This window comes from Lithobates pipiens, unplaced genomic scaffold (assembly GCF_037356315.1).
Source record: "Lithobates pipiens isolate NorthernLeopardFrog02 unplaced genomic scaffold, aLitPip1_a1.2 Scaffold_25, whole genome shotgun sequence".
Lineage (NCBI taxonomy): Eukaryota > Metazoa > Chordata > Amphibia > Anura > Ranidae > Lithobates > Lithobates pipiens.
In genome coordinates this window covers 177,651,385-177,675,327 of record NW_027507787.1, presented here as the reverse complement: position 1 = coordinate 177,675,327, position 23,943 = coordinate 177,651,385, and the positions used below count along the sequence as shown (strand labels likewise).

The window sequence follows — 23,943 nt, the reverse complement described above, 5'->3', positions numbered from 1 at the left end:
TACACATCATGCCGAGACCCAAAGAAATTCAGGAACAATTGAGAAAGAAAGTAATTGAGATCTATCAGCCTGGAAAGGGTTATAAAGCCATTTCCAAAGCTTTGGGAATCCAGCGAACCACAGTGAGAGCCATTATCCACAAATGGCGAAGACATGGAACAGTGGTGAACCTTCCCAGGAGTGGCCGGCCGCCCAAAATTACCCCAAGAGCGCAGCGACGACTCATCCAAGAGGTCACAAAAGACCCCACAACAACGTCCAAGGAACTGCAGGCCTCACTTGCCTCAGTTAAGGTCAGCGTTCATGCCTCCACCATTAGGAAAAGACTGGGCAAAAATGGCCTGCATGGCAGAGTTCCAAGGAGAAAATCACTGCTGAGCAAAAAGAACATCAAAGCTCGTCTCAATTTCTCCACAACACATCTTGATGATCCCCAAGACTTTTGGGACAACATTCTGTGGACCGATGAGACAAAAGTGGAACTCTTTGGAAGGTGTGTGTCCAAGTATATCTGGCGTAGAAGGAACACTGCATTTCATAAAAAGAACATTATACCAACAGTAAAATATGGTGGCGGTAGTGTGATGGTCTGGGGCTGTTTTGCTGCTTCAGGACCTGGAAGACTTGCCGTGATAAAAGGAACTATGAATTCTGCTGTCTACCAAGAGATCCTGAAGGAGAATGTCCGACCATCTGTTCGTGTACTCAAGCTAAAACGAACTTGGGTTCTGCAGCAGGACAATGATCCTAAACACACCAGCAAGTCCACCACCGAATGGCTGAAGAAAAACAAAATGAAGACTTTGGAGTGGCCTAGCCAAAGTCCTGACCTGAATCCTATTAAGATGTTGTGGTATGACCTTAAAAAGGCCGTTCATGCTCGAAAACAGTCTAATGTAACTGAATTAGGACAATTCTGCAAAGATGAGTGGGCCAAAATTCCTCCAGGACGCTGTAAAAGCCTCATTGCACGTTATCGCAAACGCTTGGTTGCAGTTGTTGCTGCTAAGGGTGGCCCAACCAGTTATTAGGTTTAGGGGGCAATCACTTTTTCACACAGGGCCATGATGGTTTGGATTTTTTTTCACCTTTAATAATAAACACCTTCATTTACAAATTGCATTTTGTGTTTACTTGTGTTGTCCTTGACTATTGTTTAAATTGGTTTGATGTTCCGAAACACTTAAGTGTGACAAACATGCAAAGGAACAGGAAATGAGGAAGGGGGCAAACACTTTTTCACACCACTGTATATGTTTTTTTGGTTTTAGCACAAAGACTTTTTTCAGCACATTTAAAATGTAAATGTATATATGCTGATGAGCAGCTGTTATTTTTATTTTTACTTCCTCAGATTTCTGGTTGGTAAAAAAACTGCCAAATTATCCAAACTTGATGAGGAAATTAAATGTCTCCAGGTTAACCTTACTTCCGCTAAAGGTAGTGTTGAATATCAGGATAAGTCTCAAATTTTTTTGAAAATCCTTGAGAAAGAGGATAGGGATCAAAGAGTCAAGAAAAAGAAAAAATACAATAGGGACTTGGCAGACTACAATGGCAACATTGTGTTTGAATGGCAGAAGAAGCTCCTTGAGGATCTTCCTAAAACAAACAATATGGAGGTCACAGTAAGACAACTAGAAAGGCCGGTGGGCGATATGTACCCACCACCTACTCAACCTCCCAGCCATAAACGTATACATTCTGTTAATCAAGTCCAACAGAATATAACTCATCATTCTTACCAATCACCTCACAGAGGGCGTGGTAACAATAGAGGGACAGTTCCCCAACGGGGTTCTTGGAGACCTCCTGGTCCTCCAAGATTTTTTAACGGCTACGCCAATGGGAATACAACTTATCCCCCTCCCCACATTGTGAATCACCCCCCACGAGGGAGGGACCAGGGTCAATACTCTAATCAAAGAGGACGGGGTCCACCGGTATACTATCAGGATAGATGGAATTATTACACCGATAATCAATATGGTTATGGACCTTTCACACAAGACAATATAGGAGGTTATTCTGAATGGGAGTACAATGTCCCTACTAAGAATGCTTTCTTTCCACTAAGGGACCTCAATGGCCCAGAGAGGGAACATAATTTGCAACCTCCCTCTGTAGGTGGTGCTCCACCTGTTGGACCCCAGCATGTCCCTGGTGAGGTCCCTTTGGAGAGAGGTCTAGGGCTATTGGGACCCAACAGTTGGGGTTTTCCCAAACCCATACAGGGCACCAAAAGGCAGGGGGAAAGAGGAGAGGAACCAGAGGGGGGAGGAGAATTAGAGCAGCAAAAAAGGCCCAGGATGTAGTAGGTAAAGGGATTTTCAATCTGAGCTCTAAACCCCTATCAACATCTGAACAATTAATTTTGGATAAAGGGTTAAAGTTTGTGCCTCCAACTAGTCTGAATAAATTTTTAGACTTATATGGATGTTCACAAGTTTGTAAGGAAAATTAATATAAAAAGATATATGGTTGGCTGTTCCACTAATAACTTAGGGGACAATCCCAATACTTCAACCTCACAGGTAGCCCATTCGGGTCTAGCAAATGCGTCACTTTTCAATCCTCCAGGTATACTCCCACCTGCCTTACGTGTATTTAGAGACTTAGTATTAAAGGACTTAGATTCATTGGAAGTCAAGAAAACCAGGATGAATAAAAATCTACAAGGCTTGGATTCATTGTGCAATAGGAAAGATTTGGTCATTAGACCAGCCGACAAGGGTGGCGCAATAGTAGTTTTAGACCGCTCAGATTACCTATCAGAAATGAATAGGATTTTGGGCGACACTGATACCTATGTTGTCTCGCCCTCCGTTCCCAAGACACAATATAAATAGGAATTGGAAAGAATAGTTGCTGTAGGTCGTGAGACCGGGATTTTGAATGTTAAGGAGAGTTTATTTTTGATTCCACAAACTCCGCGTACCCCTATCTTGTATTATTTGCCCAAATTACACAAGAACCCTATCTGCCCCCCGGGACGACCCATAGTTAGTGGGATAGATTCTATTACGTCCCGGGTGGGCAGATATATAGATTTTTACCTGCAACCGTTGGTTAGGGTTACGCCTTCTTATGTTAAGGACTCTAGGCACATTATTAACATGTTGGGAGCCATTTCAGCTAAGTCAGGCATCTGGTTGGTTACAGCTGATGTCACATCACTGTATACCATCATCCCACATCATTTGGGTTTTGAAGCAGTTCAATCCTATTTAAATAGATATTCGGGCCTGTCTGATGAACAAATTACTTTTATTATGTGTTTATTAGAATTTGCGGCTTCGCATAATTATTTTTGGTTTGGTAAACAATTTTACAGGCAGGTTAAGGGTGTCGCCATGGGGGCTAAGTATGCCCCTAGTTTGGCGAATCTTTTTATGGCCCGTTGGGAGGAGGATGTCATCTATGCCAAAAATGTACCCCAAATAGTCCTATGGGCTAGGTACATTGATGACGTCCTCCTCCTATGGGATGGTAACAGCCATGATTTGAATATGTTCCTGGAATCTCTTAATATGAACGAGAGGGGCATACGACTTAACTATGTGACTAGCCAATCTATGATTCATTTTTTGGACCTTGTTATCACTGTGAAGGATGACCGTTTTGTCACTTCTATGTTTTTCAAAGATACAGATAGAAACTCCTTCATCCCCACTGATAGCTGCCACCATATACCGTGGCTTAATTCAATCCCGAAGAGTCAGTATATACGACTAAGACGGAATTGCTCAGAAGTTGGAGAATTTCTGTCCCAGGCAGAGATTCTTACTGCTAGGTTCCTCGAGAAGGGTTACCAGCCAGACTTCTTGTCGGACACTATTAAGATGGTGACCAGTATGAATAGACAGGAACTACTTTCTGAGAAAGGCCCACGAGGTGACAATGTCCAAGGGTTTGTTCCCTTTGTGACCACTTATTCTATTCAACAAAAGAAGATTAAACAACTTGTTAATAAACACTGGCACATTGTTAGCAGCGATGCTGCTCTAAAAGAGATAGTTCCAGAGAGACCTAGAATAGTCTTTAGAGGTGCCTCATCATTGCGGAACCGATTGGCCCCTAATGTCATCGATCCACCACAGAAAAGTAATGTTTTTTTCGATCAGTTGACTGGCTTCTATAAATGTGGAAGATGTAGGGTCTGTTCCCTAAATTCCTGCCCACGTAGACGTACTACCTCTTTTGTGGGTACAACTACGGGGCGGAACCATGTTATTAAACCTTGTATCACATGCTCCACTACGGGGGTGGTTTATTTGCTCCAGTGCCCATGTGGGTTACAGTATGTGGGTCGGACCAAGCGCCCACTACAGGTGCGCTTGAACGAACACATAACCAACATTTTGATAGGGTTCCCTAAGCATTCTGTGTCCAAGCACTACCTGGTTGCCCACAATAAAGATCCATCAAATACGCTATTTTTGGGAATAGATAAATTTCAGCCCCATTGGCGTGGTAGCCCGCTGGTGAGAGGAATCTCAAGACTTGAAATGTCTTGGATCCATTGTTTAAAATCATATACTCCATATGGATTGAACATCGATACCGACATTAACGCTTTCATTGATAATTCATGAATTTGCTTGTTCTACTCTAATATATAGTGTATTATTCTTATTTTTTTATTTTTTCCTTTATTATTATTGTATTTAGAGTATTACTGTATAAGGTATGGGTATATTCATACATTTTTTATATATGTATTTTTTATATCTTTCAGTGTTCTTTAGTGTAAACCTGCTCTGAGATGCCGAACAGGCCAAAAATTAATAATTAATTATATAATCAAATTGGGGGTGATAATTCATATATTTTTTTAAATTAGGGATTATATACTAATTATGGGCTCATTCTTATAAGATGGGTATATTATTCATTTACATTTTATTATTTATCTACTTTTTATTCCCCTTTTGTTTTATTCTCCTTTTGTTGTCTACAATTATTTGATTATAGGTACACGTTTGTTATGGTTTGTTGTACTGACAACTTCCTCTTTCAGTTAGATTAATTTTTATTTAATTAACATACACATTTTTTTAGGTATACATATTCACTTAATGTTGTACCAACATTTATTTTATTTTATTTTTTATTTTTATTTTTATTTTTTATTTTTCCTTTAATCAAACATTGTACATTTGTATATGTTTGATAATTATATGTTTTATTCACTATTATTTTTATATGTTTTGGTGATGTATATCTTCACTATATGCACATCTCCGTAGTAATTTTTAGTTTCCATCTCATGTGTATTCCTATTATATACACATTTTCTTATTAACTTTCAATTTTTATCACTATGTATTCACTCACATATATATGTTTTATGGTTTCGTTTATATACACTGGTGCAGAGTTTCTAGTCTCATATTGGAACTCACATATCTACTTGTTATTTTGTTTTCCCAACACCGCATTTAATGTGGAAGCTTTTGGGACCATTACCTAGTATCACTATTAGTACTTACCTTTGCCATCAGGCAGGGATCTGCAATATCCTTTTCTTTTTCTTCTTTGTTTATTTTCTGTATTCCCTTTCACTATGGGAAGATTAGCCATTTTTGCCATCAGCTAAGATGGCGCTGGAGGCCGGATCTTGCATCTCAGAACGAGGTCCGGGCATAAATAGGTGGTGCGTCGCTGCATTGCCCGTTCCCCATTGATAACGTCATCTATGACGAAACGCGTCTGGAAAGGTACGCAGTGACGCCACCACGCTCTACGAGGGGAGGACGGGTCGCTTTGTTTGAATGCCGGCCGGCGTTGTTCAGTTCCGCTTTCGATGCTAATTTAAAGTTATTCCATGTAAGTGTGATTCTTTTATTTAATAAATTACCCGGACGTTTTTACGCTATGGAGGCATCTCTTTTTCTTTAATGGTGTTACCGGAGATATATGTGACCATTAACCATTAGAGCTCTAAAGGCTGGGGTATCGCCATATACCTACATTAAGGGCCATTTTGGATGCAAGTACTGTGATTTGATGTTCCATTACCCTGCCGCGGACCAGTGTCAATAAGGCTTTTATTGTCCATATTTCTGGTAAGCGCATCACCTATTCGGTGACGGGCACAGATCTTCAGCTTTGTGTGGATTCACGGTGGTGACATGTTAATCGCCTTTACATTGGAACACCTTATTGGACTATAAAAAATCTTTCTACCTTCACTTTTATTTTTATATGCAGTTTTACATTTCACATAGACTACATGTTCTCTACTTAAATATTTCTTTGTATTTGCTATATGCACAATGGGTGATTGCTCTTTAGGCATTTATTTTGTATGAGAGCCATATACCCTCTATATATTTTCATTTATACAGTTAGTTTTATTATATATTGGTACTGGCGCAGCTTTCCATATTTTCTATTTATTTTAGTGCTTGTATCTCACTCAGAGCTGCTGCCTATAGTTTGTGTTTATTTTCATTTATTTGTATTTTTCACATGTAATTCTTTCCTGAGCGCAGTTTATATATTTTTTCTATTTCTATTTTGTGTTGGTTGTTTTTTGAACACAATTGTTTGAATCTGTATGTTTCTTTTAGCACAGGATTTACATGTAACACTGGTGTTTGACATATGTTCATTTGTTTTTGCACACATTGGTACACTTTTCATTTTTGGTTGCGCATCTATTTTCCTATATATATATATATATATATATATACATATATATATATATATACATACACACATTTCAAAACTGAATATATTGGTAGATTGCAGCACCATCATATATATATATATCACTTAATTTTTATTTGTATTTTAGTCATCAGCACTGATTGGGGGTAGTGTGGATTATCCACGTTACATATGACCTCCTCAGAGTCCTCATTGCCTGTCAATGCTTGTCAATTGCCTCCGAAAAGTGCTTTGAATGTCGATTACTCTTCAGAGAACCAGTAGATGTATACATATGTCTAAATCTACCCTAATAGTTTAGTATTTAATAGTACTGTCTGCTAATTTATAGGAAGAAAGTGGCAACAAACAAATAAAAGTGCTCCAGTCAAGTCAAGTCAAGTGTTTTACTTATGACTCCCATTATACTCTAACACAGTGATTCTCAACCAGGATTCCGTGGAACCCTAGGGTTCCTCCAAAGGTTGCTAGGGGTTGCTTCAGCATTGGGCAATTTCTGCCTCTCAGATAAGTTCCCACTGACACCATTGATCTTTTTAGCTATCTGTAAGGGGGTAATTCTTCCCAATGAGCCCAAGTGTAAGGACCATTCTTCCCACTAACCATCACACTAATGTATCATAAGTTGTAGATTTTCTCATTTTTAGCAGGGGTTCCCCGAGACCAGGGAACTATTTCAAGGGTTCCTCTGTGTTGAAATGGTTGAGAGAGGCTGCTCTAACATCTCCATTCACATCTCTATATCATAAGAAAACTCATTAGATAGTTTGGTAGACAAAATCCTGATAAGTTAAATAGGGCAATCTTTCCCTCTACTTCAATGATTTTTAATACTACCCAAGGCTCAACTCCAATAGAGACATATGGTGCGACAGAGGATTGCCATTTGTGTAAATAGGCACATCTCTGTAGCTTTACTGATGTTTATAATTAAAGGGAAATAAAAACTTATCAAAAATGAAAAGGGGTCATCAAAGTCTGACATTAAAGTATAACTGAAGGCAATTTTTGTTTTAGTTTTTTTGGACAGTGTGGAGATTAGAACACCATTTTCGCGGGATGGAGTGCTGTCCGTGAGAGAGGGGAGGGACCCGATGACGGCGCCAGCGTGAGCAGATGGGGGCGGTCCTAACGATCAGCTGGAGCAGCGCGAGGGGAAAGGACGCCGAGCTCCATGCATGAAGCCGCCCGGCCCGTACCACCTCATCCCTCCCGCATCTCGACGCACACGGCGGGCATGAGCAGAAGAGTACAACCATAGTGTGGCGGAGCCTTAACGGACCGGCAAGAAATCGCCGATTTCCCCCTCCACCTCCCCGCAAAGTGCGTGATGTACCTACACAAAGAGGAAACGAGATCAGCCATGCTCCAGGAACAGAAGGAAAGATAAATCAAACCAAAGCCTCAAGTTTACCCTGAAGCACTGGAAGACAGCGGAGCCCTAAGTAGATACTTGCTGCTTACCGCCTTCCGGACAAGATTCCCCTTCCTCCCCAGGTATTTATTTTTCTGATTACTATTCACTCTGATTTTTAGTTGCTGAATATTTGTTGAACTTTACCTGATCCTCTCCCTGATTGTCTAAACCTGTTGAATGCCCACGGAACCTGGGCTGGTGAGATCCTGGGGAGTGAAGAGAGGAACAGCAGGGGCTCAGCGAACTGATGCCAGAGGATTACATATTAAAGATCAAGATGTAAAACAGGATCAAACGGAATGTAACTATAAAGGATGTGTAAGAGGTAATATACCTAAAAATTGATGCAGCGGCTCTGAGCATAAAGTACAGTGGTCAAGTGCCGGAAGGCTAAGCGGGTTAAACGTGTCGCCCTTGCCGTGGAATCGCACTGCAATTTTCATCTTGAGAGCGTGTGAAATCGCAGCAAAAGCTATATGGGAGAGTTCACCCCGCTTAAAATCATAGAGCAGGTGAAAACGGATCTGAGGCTGGAGCCTTCAGCGCAGGACAGGTGCCACAACTAAGGAGAGACTGTACAAAGAATTGTCGCTTTTCTTTTTTGTGTGTTGTTTTTTCTGCCCTAATAAACCTGGGGAGGCAAAGGACAAAAGGGGTAAACATGAGGGGAAGAAATCAAAAGGCGAACGATCCAAAAGAGAACCTGAATACAAGCACGATTCAGAAATATCTGAAGGAAACCAGTTTAAAAAGCCCCGGTATAGAAAAAAAACAGCAGGGAGTAAAGGAGAAAAAGAGAGAAGGATCCAAGACAGCAGGGGCCCCGGGAGCTAATTCAGGGGAGGATACGGACCCAGAAATAGATGGTAATTCGCGGGGGCAGAGGGACATCGCCCAAATCCCCACTAAAAGTGAAATGTTGGAAATGTTCGCCAAACTTGAAAACACCATCAAAGTTGAAATCTCAAATGTCAGGATGGATATGGGCCATTTACTGAGGAGAGTGGAAGAGGCAGAGGAACTAACAGGAAAACAGGCCCACGAAATATTAGAACTGCAAACGCAAGTAAAGAAATTGCAAACAGATCAGCGGGACACTTTGTATAAATTGGATGAACAAGAAAACCAGAATAGACGGCAAAATCTGAGGGTCAGAGCATTGCCGGAACAACAGGGAGAAAATCTAGAGGCTAAGATGGGAAAAATTTTTAACCCCATTTTGGGAAAAGCAATAGGAGAGGTCTTAAAGATCGATCGGGTACATAGGGTGAGGAAACCCCTAGGTCTGAGGGAAGAGGTCCCGAGAGACGTAATCATCAAATTCAGCCACTATGACGACAAAGTTAAGATATGGAGCAGGCTTAAGGGGTCGCCCCCGTTAATATACGAAGGGGTCTCTATACAGATCTTCTCTGACCTGTCGGCAGGTACACTGGCCCGGAGGAGACTTTTAAAACCTTTATTAGAACTATTGAGAGCGGCAAATATCAGATACAGTTGGGGATTTCCTGCGGCCCTATTGGTTCAAAGAGATGGACGAACATTCAGATTAAAATTCCTCGATGAGTTGGAGGTTTTCTGTAATAACCTAGGGATCCCAGTACCAACGAATATCAAAGTTCCCTAGTGGATGGACACGGGGGCCTCTGACGGGGGAGTATGACTTTTGGATGGTTATTTTCTTGCATGGTGGAAGGGGGGAGGGGGTGAGAGGGGTGGGAGGTGAGGGTGGCGGAAGGATCATGTGGGACCCCGGGATATCATACCCCATCTGCGAGGGGACCCCCTGCCTTCTTAGGGGAAGGAGGCAGGGGGGACCCAGACACGGGGGGCCTTAGTCGGAGTCACACCCTAGCGGGAGAAGTCTGCAGAATGGAGGAGATCCTCAGCTGCAGAAAAGAGGCCAGGAATTGGCCAGGGGATGGGAGGGGGGGAGGTCGGGAGGGAGGGATGAGGGAAGGTAGGGATGGGGGGAGGCTAGGGGGGGGGGGAGGTGTCTTGCAGAGTCAACCAAGGTGTCATAGATCACGCCTTTTTCTTTTTTCATCTTATCTGGAAAAATTTAAATGTTAGATGTAAATTTCTTGTCTTATAACGTAAAGGGTCTGAATTCTGTGGGTAAGAGGCACAAATTGTTAAAGGAACTACAGCTGTACAGAGCAGAGGTGGTATTTTTACAGGAGACTCACTTGTCGCAAGACTCAAATATTAAACTATATTCGGCTAACTATCCAAACTGGCTATATGGGGACTCACCGATAAAAAGGGCTAAGGGAGTGGCAATCGGGTTTGAGAAAGGCATAAAGTTTACAGTGACTGACAGGAAGACAGACCCCGACGGCCGTTATATGTTTGTAAAGGGAAAATTAGGGGACAAGATCCTCACCCTAGCAAATGTATATTGCCCCAACAAAAACCCTATAAGATATTTGAAGATAGTGCTGGGGAAGTTAGAGGAATTTAAGATGGGGGATGTGGTCCTTGCAGGAGATTTCAACTTTTGTATGGATCCATCTTGGGATAGTACGTCTTGTGCTAGGGGGTTAAATACGAAGGCTCGGAAGATGATTAAACTATGGCTGAAACAACACCAAATGATGGATGTATGGAGGTTACAGCACGATAAAAAAAAAGATTACACCTTTTTTTCCCACGTACATGGGACGTACTCCCGGTTGGACCACATACTAGTCGACCACAGGTTGTTGGATCTCGTAACAGAATCCAAGATTGGAATAGTTACACTGTCAGATCATGCTCCGGTGTCGGTGAGGATGAGGATACTCGAAACGCAGAGGCTGCCGTTCACGTGGCGCCTGAACGAGAGCCTATTGCAGGACGAGAAAATTGCGGAGGCAGTACTAAGGGAAATAGAATTTTATTTCTCTGTTAACGATACAGAAGAAATTTCGGGTGCCACTCTATGGGAGGCACATAAAGTATATATCAGAGGTATCCTCATCTCCATGGGCACAAGGAAAAAAAAAGAAAGACTATAAAAAATTGAAAGTCTAAAAGAAGAGGTTTATAAACTAGAACAGGCCCATAAAAAAACAGGGGGGCAACAGCAGAAATATTTCCATCCACTGGTGGCTAAACGAGATGAACTTAAAGATATGATGGAACAGGATTCAAAAAGGACATTGGACAGGAGAACCAGAGAGAGGTACTATCAGGGAAATAAAATAAGTAGACATCTAGCTAGGCAGCTGAAAAGGAAGAGTGGGAATAACTTTATAGATAAAATTCAAGATAAGGATGGGAAGATGACCCACACATCCAGGGAGATATCGGAAGTGTTTAAGCAATACTACGAAGCTCTGTATAACATAAGTCAGAAAGGGGCAAAAGATGTAGGGAAAAAAGAAAAAATTAAGGAATTTCTGAACAAAGTGAAATTACCGACTCTAGACGAGAACGATAGAAGCAACTTAGACAGACCCATTACAGAAGAAGAGATTTACAAGGCGTTGAAAGATACCGCCTCTGGGAAAAGCCCGGGACCAGACGGTTTCACGATTTCGTATTTGAAAAAATACAAAGAGACGCTGGTCCCCAAGCTTTGTAAGCATATGAATGGCTTAGCTAAAGATTTTGCGATGGGAGGTGAGGCCCTGCGGGCTTCTATCACGGTATTGTTAAAGGAGGGTAAGGATAGTACGCTGTGCTCTAGTTACAGGCCAATAGCCTTATTAAACGCTGACACCAAATTATTCGCCAAGGTCTTAGCATCGAGGCTGAAGGACAGGATGTCCGACCTGGTGCACCCGGACCAGGTCGGATTTATCCCTGAGAGGGAAGGTCGGGACAACGGAGTACGCTCGCTGCTCCTGCTACAGGCCTTAAAAACGAATGGGTCCCCAGGACTACTCCTGTCGATAGATGCCGAAAAAGCATTCGACAGGGTAGACTGGGGACTCATGTTTGAAACTCTGAAAGTGATGGGTCTGGGACCAAGACTGATCCAATGGATCAAGGTGTTGTACAATCACCCTCAGGCGTCAGTAAAAGTGAATGGGCTGTCTTCCTCCCTCTTTCAAATGGAGAACGGCACCAGACAGGGGTGTCCGTTGTCCCCTCTTTTATTTGTCCTGTCTATGGAACCTTTATTGGCCTCTATCCGAGAGAACCCAGACATAAAAGGGATCACGGTCGGAGAGGAAGAGCACAAACTCGCAGCTTACGCGGATGATGTGCTGTTCTATATCTCCAACCCAAGGATCACGATTCCGAACTTGTTGAGGCTACTGGAAAAATATGGGGAAGTCTCGAATTTAAAAATAAACCTCAACAAGTCCGAAGTCTTAAATATCAACATTGAAGGACAGGAAAAGATTAGACTCCAGGAGGAATTTAGGTTCCCATGGCGAAAGGAGATCAAATACCTAGGAGTCTACCTCTCCAATACTATCAAGAAAATATATGTTAACAATTACATCCCCCTACTAGAGGAAATAAAAAGAGAATTAAAAAAAATTACAATTAGCCACCTCTCCTGGTTAGGGCGGATCAATGCAGTCAAAATGGTTTTGACCCCAAAGATTCTATATAAGTTCCAAATGCTGCCCATATCGCTCCCCCCAGTTTTCTTCAGGATATTAAAGGGGTTGATTTCAAGGTATATTTGGCAACATAAAAAACCAAGGATAGCCTTCGCGGTACTGAGCAGAGAAAAAAAAAAGGGGGGCCTTGCCGTTCCGGATTTCAAAAAATACTATAACGCGGTAGTACTTACTCGAGTGGTGGAATGGGGAAAAGAGGTAAATAATAAAAGGTGGGTAAAAGTAGAAAAGGCAATGAGTCAAGCACAGTTAGGACGAATTATCTGGAACCCCCCTCAATACAGGACAATAGGGCCAAACACACACGAAATAACACGGATTGCTCTTAGATTATGGGACAGAACACATGCACAAAATAAATGGAGTTATAATTCACCTTTGATTTTTTTAAAAGACAATGATTTTTTTATGCCGGGGAAACAGGAGGTGGGGGGAAACTGGATAATAAATAATAATGCACAAGTAAAAGATATTATTTACAGAGGTAAAATAAACACGTTTCAAGCACTAAGAACGAGCACGGAACTTATGAGTATAGACACTTGGAGGTACCTTCAGTTAAGACACTTTATATTAAAATTGCCCCATCCAATTAGAGGCGAGGAAGACTATAGGCCTCTCGAGCGGCTTTGCCGTAGAGAAAAATCAAAAAATAACATAGGTCGAATATACAAAATTCTATCTGCGGTGGAAGGTCGGGAGGGCCCACCTTACATTAAAAAATGGGAAAGAGAGCTGGGGACTCGATGTTGTACACAGACAATGGAGAAAATAATGAAACTAACACATAGTGCGACGGTTAACCACAAGTTGACGGAATTAAATTATAAGTGCCTCGCAAGGTGGTATGCGACCCCAGACAAACTAGGTAAATTTGTAACCGCGCAATCCCCAGAGTGTTGGCGGGGGTGTAAGACAATAGGAACCATGGCTCACATCTGGTGGGACTGCCCGAATATTAAAAAGTATTGGAAGGAGGTGCTAGAGCTAATAAAAGTTGTTACAAATAAAGACATAGCAGAAGACCCCTGGACTGTATTGTTTCACGGGACCGAAAGCTCTGTGAGACAATATACGTCCTCTTTAATCCCTATACTGCTCAGTTCCGCAAAAAGTCTAATCCCTAAAAAATGGGGGGAGACGGACAGTCCTAAGATACGGGACTGGATACTCAGGGTAAATGAAATACAGAATATAGAACGTTCAGAGGGAGAGGAGGAAGAATGGGTAGCTGATGAGGGGCGTAAGGATAAATGGGTAGCATGGATAAAGTTCAAAAAATCATGGAGGTATGTTGAAGAAATAGTAAAATAAGTCTGGGTAAGATAAACATAGGGTTGGCTAGGGAGGATATTTCTCCAAACCCACTGCAAGGCAGGGAGGGGGGGGGGGGTAGAAGAGGGAAAGGAAATGTCTATTTTGTATGTATGTAAAAGATTTTAAGAAAAGAATGAGATATGGATTGAATGTATTTTCATTGTACCCTCTGTCTTATTCTATGTGTAAGGGGAAAAAAAAAATAAAAACTAAATAAAGAATTAAAAAAAAAAAAAAAAAAAAGAACACCATTTTCGATTTTTATTGAGGTCGGTGGCCCCATTAGGGAGAGTTGCTCTCTCTATTTGCCCTGTTTACCATCATTGAAAGTAAAAATAAAAAAATTGGGTTGCCCCTGGAAAAATGATAGATGGGAAATCTTACAATGGGGACACTAGTTCTGGTGACCTTGCGGTCCCAAGAGATTCCCTTAATTTGCAGAGATTTCTTCTCAATTCCTGTTTTTGCTAAGAGGCAGGAAGTGAAGGTAAATCTCTCCAATGGGATACAGATGGCAAAAGAAACTGACAGGGGTTATAACCTGTGTTAAGCCCGGGGCCGAATATCAGCCAGTACATACCGTCCAACATTTGGGCCGTGTGTACCGGTCCGTTTGACAGAAACCGATTTCACAACTGGGTTCTGTCGAAACAGCATAAAAAACCAGCAACTGATATGCATCTGATCAGTGCTCTCAGCCAATGGGGTGACAATTCTCCTTCTAGATAGATACAGTACAATGAGTGAGTGTTGACATCCTAGGACACAAAGTCTATTATTGGCAGAATCACTATGTGAAAATAAAGAAAAAAAGCCTGCAACAAAAACTGGTCGGAGCTACAACATCTAAGAACCAGTAAGATGTTACATTATGTTTTTTGGGCTTAGTTATGCTTTAGTAGACCTATGGCCTTTCAATAAAAAAACTTTGTGCTGCATTACTTAACTATAAATGCATGTGCACTTACAGTTTTCTACAAACCAAGAAGGTCTCCAATTTTATATTTTCTAATCTAGGTGTCCTTTTATTCCTAAATCCAGATTACAGGTAAAGTGAACTTGTGCCCAGACTATGCACATTAAACTGTTTACATGAAATATGAATGTGAAATATGAAGCATTGAAATTGTTTAACCACTCCCCGTCGGGCCTATAGCAAAATGACGGCCGGGCGGTGGTTCAGTTATCCTGACTGGGCGTCATATGATGTCCTTCGGGATAACAGCTGCCGCACGCCCGTGGGAGCGCACCCGTGGGAGCACGCCTCACAGCGATCGGTGGTGTGGTGTGCCAGTTTGACACACTGCTACACCGATCTTGGTAAAGAGCCTCCAACGAGAGAGCCTCTGGGTAGAAGGTGCTTATCAAAAATTGCCTTTGAGTACTTTTTACATGAATATAATGCTCTCTTAAAATACACAGTGGCTCCCTATAAATTATATCATTTGATATATTACACAATCATTATACAACTATAATTTTAATAACAACATAGAACAAATGACTTATTATGTTCACGCAAAAACTAAACCGAGGTCTAAGTGTATTAAAGTATTTGTCAGCTGCCGGTGATAAATAAATATCCACAGCAAACAATACCTTCTTGAGATCCTTCTGAACAAGATAACAGGGCTGATGAGCTGTTAAATAATGTAGGCACATCTGTTGGCAAGGAGAGGCACAGTCTCTCTTCTAATAAATAAATAAGTGTTATTGTTATTGAAGAATGGTAATCGTGGATCATTATTTTTACATGTTTTATAAATATTTACCATTTCGAAACAATGCATTATGCTTACACACATCAAAAAGTTTAATACATTTTATGATTGACCCAATGTGCGCAACCATTTACAATATACCGTACAGCTCTTCAACACTTTCACTGCCAAAAACAGAAAACTTTTGAAACTTTGCATTCTTAAAGTGAGATTTGTTCTTTGCCCATATCTGCTCCTCCCAGCACTGCACTCAGACTTCAGACCACAGTCTTGTACAGGGCTTTTTTTCTCAGAGAAAAGGTGCAGGAGCCCTCTCTCCCCGGCCAACTTCCCGCCCCCAACCAAACCCAAACCTGCCCATGACCACGCCCAAATTCCACCCCAACCACGCCTTCCTTAGGGTAGAGAAGTACAGCAGCACCAAATAATGGTAATAAGTAGAAATCCCCCTTTCTGCAAAAATCTCCCCCTTTCCCAGCTCTCCTCTCTGCACAAATCTTCCTCTTTCCCAGCTCTCCTCTCTGCACAAATCTTCCCCTTTCCCAGCTCTCCTCTCTGCACAAATCTCCCCCTTTCCCAGTTCTCCTCTCTGCACAAATCTCCCCCTTTCCCAGCTCTCCTCTCTGCACAAATCTTCCCCTTTCCCAGCTCTCCTCTCTGCACAAATCTCCCCCCTTTCCCAGCTCTCCTCTCTGCACATATACCCCCTTTCCCAGCTCTCCTCTCTGTACAAATCTCCCCCTTTCCCAGCTCCCCTCTCTGCACAAATCTTCCCCTTTCCCAGCTCTCCTCTCTGCACAAATCTTCCCCTTTCCCAGCTCTCCTCTCTGCACAAATCTTCCCCTTTCCCAGCTCTCCTCTCTGCACAAATCGCCCCCCTTTCCCAGCTCTCCTCTCTGCACATATCTCCCCTTTCCCAGCTCTCCTCTCTGCACAAATCTCTCCCTTTCCCAGCTCTCCTCTCTGCACAAATCTTCCCCTTTCCCAGCTCCCTTCCCTCCACAAATCTCCCCCTTTCCCAGCTCTCCTCTCTGCACAAATCTCCCCCTTTCCCAGCTTTCCTCTCTGCACAAATCTCCTACTTTCCCAGCTCTCCTCTCTGCAAAAATCTCCCCCTTTCTCAGCTCTCCTCTGTACAAATTCCTCAAAACCTCACTTTCACATTCTCTCTGTCCATGTTCACTCTCCCAAAAGTTCTTCCCCTCCCCCTTTCACAGCCCCCTTACCTCCTCCTCTGGAAAGCAGCCACTGCTGTATGGTATGTGCGGGCTCTTTTCTTTCAAACTCGTCACAGTCAAGTGACGATCTGAGAGCTCCGCCCATCGGAACTGTCAGAGTAGCTGTGGAGACAGGGATGGAAGCTGCCTCTTGGATGGCCACAAGGAGCTGCAGTGCTGTGACCCAACACGATCAAGGGGTCACCATATCTGATGGAACACCAGACTCACATTGGCTAGCACAGAGAAGCCGGTAGAGGAAGTAAGTTGTGCAGAAAACTTCCTCTACTGGCTATTGTGTTACATGACATGTTGGAGCAGCGAGGGCTATAGGTGCCGGAACTGCGTTCCACCTCGTTCCGGCAGAAAAAAAAGCCCTGTTCTTGTATATTGCTGAGAAAGCCAAAACTTTAACTGTTAAACACACCCACCAAAATCCCACATAACATCCCAGAGAGCAAGCAATTGTGCTGCAAGTTTGAAAATGACTTGCTAAGCTATTGCTAGACTTGCCAGGCTTCACAAATTTGTTGCACAGTTGCAGCAAGTCTGCATTTCATGACTCCAAATCAACTTTCTTTGCAAAAATTCTGCAAGCCTGCAGAAAGTTCTGGTTCAGTTACCTTGTGCTATAGTCTTACCACCACAGGGGTCACTGTGGCTGAGTTTTCATGCTGTAAACTGGCAGAGCTCTTGCTGTAGACTCACCACTGCAACTTTGCTCTTGCTAGAGACTTGCCACGTAGATTTGATACAAATTGGAAAAGTGTCAACTAGAACCTGTTCTTCAAGTGCTCTGCAAGTTTTACAACTTGCCAGTGAATATATGCAGCAAGTTAACAGACTTACAATTCAACACTGCCACAAATTTGTGCCAAGTTATCCTTGCTATCTGGGATAAAACCTTGCACCTAAAACCTGGCATTTAGGCACCCAGGATTGCATTGTGTAGAGGAAAGGAAAATGTCATATGGGACATTTTCACTTAGGGGTGTACTCACTTTTGTTGCCAGCGGTTTAGACATTAATGGCTGTGTGTTGAGTTATTTTGAGGGGACAGCAAATGTACACTGTTATACAAACTGTACACTCTTTACATTGTAGCAAAGTGTAATTTCTTCAGTGTTGTCACATGAAAAGGTATAATAAAATATTTGCAAAAATGTAAGGGGTATACTGACTTTTGTGCGATACTGTATATATATATATATACAGTATTTTTTTTTAAGGTACAATATTATTAATAATCACCTAGCAAGTCTCTAGGTCAGTTTAATACAGTGGTGTAGACTCTTGATCTTGTGTTAACCGAGAATGTCCTTTGAAAGAAAAAATAATATTTTATTTAGGACTAGCAAATAACCCAGACACGTTTTATGTATTCTGGAATTATACTGTGCAAATGGTAATACTATTGTTATGGAACATCTGTCCATTTGTATGAGGAACATGTTAAAATATCTCTGCCAAAATCTACAATGATGTTTGACATGGATGGGCAAGAAAATCCCATCAGTGTCACAGTACCTTCTGAAGCCACCGGTGACTGTCACAATAGCATCTGATACAAATCCCCAAATAATGGTCCTGATAAGGCGCTCAGCCGCATCTGCTTCCGTTTTTGTTACATAACCAGCGATGTCTTCATAGTAAAGTAGTCCTGTAAGTAAGTATAATGTATTAGCATTAAATGAAATAGCTCCAGTCTACCTAAAGTGACTCTGTTACATATCAAGCAATATCACAATGATGAAGAATAGATAAAAACAATGCAGAAATCGCTTTTTTACTTTGTTCTATACAAGCTGTCATGGGCAAGTAACCAGCAGGAGAAAATCAGGGTTGCTGGCATATCCTATCTAAATCTCTCTTTCACACCATGCTACATAGATTCGGAGCTTGACACTGCTCTGTGCCTGGAGCCTGCAGATACATACTCACAATGACTGAGCCCACAATGAATTTTATATTACATGGGAACATTAATCCAGACTCTGAAAGACTGGTGTTTTCTCCTAGTAACACATCCCTTTAAAAAGGAATGTAATATAATATTAAAATAAAATAAAAATCTAGAATCATTAAATACAGCCTTCATTTTTACAAATTTTTTTGTTATGGTAGAAAAAAAACCTACACTAAGAAAACAGTTAGGATCTATTTTCCTAGCATAATACTTTTGCAAATCTAGTGAAATACATACAATATGTAAGAAAATAAAAAAATAGGACTATGACAATGCTAACATCTCTATTAAAATGAATAAATTTATTGTGTCACAAAAGCCACATCCAAACCCATTGTCAGTGCAAAATGACAATGTTATCACTGGATCCTAAAATGCTAACCCCCTCCCCACTATACCCCATCAAGCTTAGAGGTTTTTACCATACAGCAACAAATATGAAAATATAGATCAGGGGCGGCCCCTATCCATGCCGCCGTCACCCCCTATCCATGCATCCAAGCCCCTTTATTTACAGTGGCGGGGTGTTTTTGTTGAACCACCGATTAGAGCCAGGGGCTCTAATAGGCTTCCAAATAGGGTGGACTCCAGGCACAGAGGATTGCGCTTGGAGCCCACCCAGGTCTGCTAGAATAGTAAATGAATATACACTATTCTCACGCTGAATCGCCTCTCCGCCAATCGTGAAGCGCAGGTCTGAGACACGTTTCCTGATTGGCTGAAAGGAAAGGCCTACTGATTGGAGGAGGAGAGAGGAGATGGAAGGCACAGAGCAGGGGAAGCTGCTTGTGATGACCATGGAGGAGAGCCAGGGAAAGCTGCCCGTGATTGCCCGCCATGGATGAGGTAATTGCACCTACGGACCAACCAACTCGATCCAACCATGGGGTGGGGGGTGGCGTCTGCACTGCTTGCTGCCCCCCCAAAAAATAATTACCACCAGCCTTCACTGATATAGATGTGTTAAAAGTCAAAACAAAATAACAATGCAGCACGAATAACGGATTAATTTGCCTGTATCGCTCACCTTCATAAATAGACCTCTTACAATAGAAACGTCAATTTATGAAGGTGAGCAATATAGACACGGATTTAGGAGTACACCTTGTGAATATTACCTCATTTGTGTTAGGAATCTTACTGAAGATAGAATATGAAGACATTTTTTGAACAGTGTGGACTTGGGGCTATTCTTTAAATGTATCACTCGGTTTTTATGTATTTTTATGTTTTGGCAGGTTTAAGCCTAGTACACAAGGGCCAAATATCGGGCGACATCGCCTGGTTCAATAAAAACCTCTGACATTCGGCCATTCAGCCAGCTTCCGTTGGACGAGCATGCTGGAAAACCAGCAGCCGACTGGCTCCTGATCAGCGCTCTCAACCTATGGCTGTGAGCACTGGCCCGAGTGTTCTGGTGGGGGCGCCGTCCCCCTATCAAAACAGCAGGGAAGATCACTGTGCTAACATCAGATTGTTCGTGCGGCAGCTCCAACCTGAGGTGTGAAGTTTTTTTTGGGTTGAATGAAAACAACTGATGCGTACTAGGCTTTTTAGGGTATAGGTTTTTAACACTGCACTATTTTTTAGTTTTAACTTTTGAACTTGGGTGTGAAATACTTGTCAGTGCTGGCTAGCTTTAATTATTTTTGTTATTGAGGATAGGCATAGTTGCACAGTTTTTCTTGTATTATAATATCAATGTATTCCAACATAAATGCCATTTTTAAAAATACAAAAACAGATATCCGTGTTAACCAGTTTCATTTTAAATTATAAGACAAATTGTTCCTGGAATAGAGGAGAAAAACAACCCTCAAAATCAATTTACTCTGTAATATCCAACCATCAAATGCCAGCCATGTTTGTAAGATGGTACTAAAGGGAAACAAGTTGTAGGAGAGCTACAAAGTTCAGGTCTGGTCACCAACCTGCAGTGCAATAGAAGATATAACTGTGCTCAAATCCCAACAGCTATTGTAGTGTAGCTCTCCTACAACTTGTGTCTCTCTGCCCCCATATTGGTACTTTATCCACTGGAGCACTTGCATTTTGGGGGCACTGGCATTTTGGGGGGACTGGCCAGAGAGGGATTTACTTTGACGCAGTTGGCCAGCTTAAAGATGTGTTACATAGTTAGTCAGGTTAAAAAAAAAAAGACACACGTCCATCCAGATCAACCAAAAAAATAAATAAATGCAACCCCATATACAGAATCCTATACCCACAGTTGATCCAGAGGAAGGTGCAGACCCCAGCAAAGCACGATTCAATTTGCTATAGCAGGGGAAAAAATTCCTTCCTGATCCCCCAAGAGACAAGCAGATTTTCCCTGGATCAACTTTACCTATAAATGTCAGTATCCAGTTATATTATGTGCATTTAGGAAAGAATACAGGCCTTTTTTTAAGGAAATGTACTGAGCTTGCTAGAACCACCTCTGGAGGGAGTCTATTTCACATTTTCACAGCTCTTACTGTGAATAAACCTTGGAGATTAAATATTTTTTCCTCTAAACGTAAAGAGTGTCCTCTGTGATGACCTTAAAGTGAATAACTCAACAGCAAGTTCACTATATGGACCCCTTATGTACTTGTAAATGTTGATCATATCCCCCTTAATCTCCTCTTCTCAAGAGAGAATCAATTCAATTCCTCTAATCTTTTCTCATAGCTGAGCTCCTCCATGCCTCAGTATCAGTTTGGTTGCCCTTCTCTGCACTTTCTCCAGTTCCCCGATATCCTTGTTGAGAACTGGTGCCCAAAACTGAACCGCATATTCCAGATGAGGTCTTACTAATGATTTGTACAGGGGCAAAATTATATCTTGCTCCCTGGAGTCCATACCTCTCTTAATACAAGAAAGGACTTTGTTCGCTTTGGAAACCACAGCTTGGCATTGCATGCTATTATTGAGCTTATGATCTACTATAAACCACAGATCCTTCTCCACCATTGATTCCTCCAATTGTACTCCCCCTAGTATGTATGATACATGCATATTCTTAGCCCCCAAGTGCATAACTTTACATTTATCAGTATTAAACCTTATTTGCCACCTAGTTGCCCAATTAGTGCATTGAGGTCGGCTTGTAATTTGAAGTCATTCTGTAAGGACATTATTCCACTGCATAGCTTAGTGTCATCTGCAAAGATAGAAATTATACTTTTAATCCCAGATCATTTATAAAGATATTAAAAAGTAAGGGTTCCAACACTGAACCTTGGGGTACACCAGTGATAACCTTAGACCATTCAGAGTAAGAATCATTAACCACTACTCTCTGAATCCTGTCTTTTAGCCAGTTTTCTATCCATTTACAAATTGATATTTCCAAGCTTGTAGACTTTACTTTACACATGAGCTGTGTGTGGGGAACTGTGTCAAACGCTTTTGCAAAATCCAAGTATACTACATCCACAGACATCCCTCTGTCCAAGATTTTACTTACCACCTCATAAAACAAAATCAGGTTTGTCTGACAACTTCTGTCTTTCATGAATACATTCTGTCTGTTGCTTAAAAAGTTTTTTTCCAGCAAGAACTTGCTTATGTGGCCTTTTATTAAACTCTCCAGTATCTTCCCGACTATAGAAGTTAAACTAACAGGTTTATAGTTACTTGGCAAAGACTTTGATTCATTTTTAAATATGGGCACCACAGTGGCCCTGCGCCAATCCAGTGGTACTATTCCAGTCATTAACGGGTCCCTAAATATTAGAAACAATGGCCTTGAAATTACAGAGCTCAATTATTTTAGGATCCGTGGATGGATGCCACCTGGTCCAGGTGCTTTATCCACCTTTATTCTGTCCAAATATTTCTGGACCATATCACTTTTGGGCCATTGTGGATCATTTGGGGCTGTGTCACTACCACCCCCATTATGGACATGGGCTCTCCTATGCTCCTTTGTATACACAGAGCTGAAGAAATTATTTAATAAATTTGCCTTCTATTTGTCCCCAGTCACCCACTCTAGATTATTTTGTAAAGGGCCTACATGCTTAGACCTGACCTTTTTACTATTAATATATTTGAATTTTTTTGGGGGTCTGTCCTATCTTTTGCAATTTGTCGTTAGTTTGGAATTTTTGCGTCCTTGATTTCCTTTTTACATATTCTGTTATATTCTTTGTAACATTTAAATGATGATAGCATTCCTTCATTTTTATATTTTTTAAAAGCTCTTTTCTTATTATTTATAGCCATTTTAACTGTGAGACACATAGGTTTTATTTTTAGCCTTTTAAACTTATTACCCATGAGAATATACTTTTCAGTGAGTTCACATACAGTCTTTTTGAAGAATTCTCACCTCTGTTCTGTGTTCATTGATGCTAATATTCCCTATCAGTCTAAGGTGTCCGTTTATGAAGCAATGATCAGTGGAGATCCAGAGGATCGCCGCTGATCACAGCCCATAAACAGTATATAAACCAGAGATAATCGGGGGGAGATGTGTTTGAACTTGTTCTCCCGCCGATTATCTCTGCACATGGAGAATCCACATAGACTGACACAGTAACGGTCACTATATGAAGCTGTGATCTCAGCGCTTCACTTGTGATCTGTGTCAGAATTCACACTCCCCGATTCACCAACTCAGAGGTGGAGAACCGGGGTAGTGAAGAGGGAATCGGGGGGATCTGAGGAGGAAAGAGGAAGATAATTAACTTCCTTATGACTCGTTCAGACCCCCCAACACTGTAACCATGTCCCCCTGTCATATGTATGTGTATACATATATATACATATATATATATAATGTGTATATGTATATATATATAATGTGTGTGTATATACATGTATATATAATGTCTGTGTGTGTATACATGTATATATTATGTAGGGGGACGCTTTATTTCACTAACATTAATCACACCGCGTGTCAGTGTATTGAGCTGTGATAATTTATCACTGCTTAATATATTGACATCTCTGTGTATCAGTGAATTTCTAGTACTGTAATCTCGTAAAGTCTCACGAGATTCCAGTATTAGGGGCCGTTCTCCAGTGTTAGAAGCGTTTGTAGATCGATTCACTCCTCCAAGGGTGAAGCGATCTA

General features: G+C 41.5%; 1 protein-coding gene across 1 annotated transcript in view; it reads right to left on the bottom strand.

Annotated features, from left to right (window-relative positions):
• Positions 1 to 23,943, bottom strand: part of DNTT (DNA nucleotidylexotransferase) — a 618,183-nt gene that overhangs the window by 396,496 nt on the left and 197,744 nt on the right. The window contains exon 7 of the mRNA XM_077455236.1: positions 18,437 to 18,569. Coding sequence (XP_077311362.1) covers positions 18,437 to 18,569 — 133 coding nt within the window. The remainder of the gene's footprint in view (positions 1 to 18,436; positions 18,570 to 23,943) is intronic.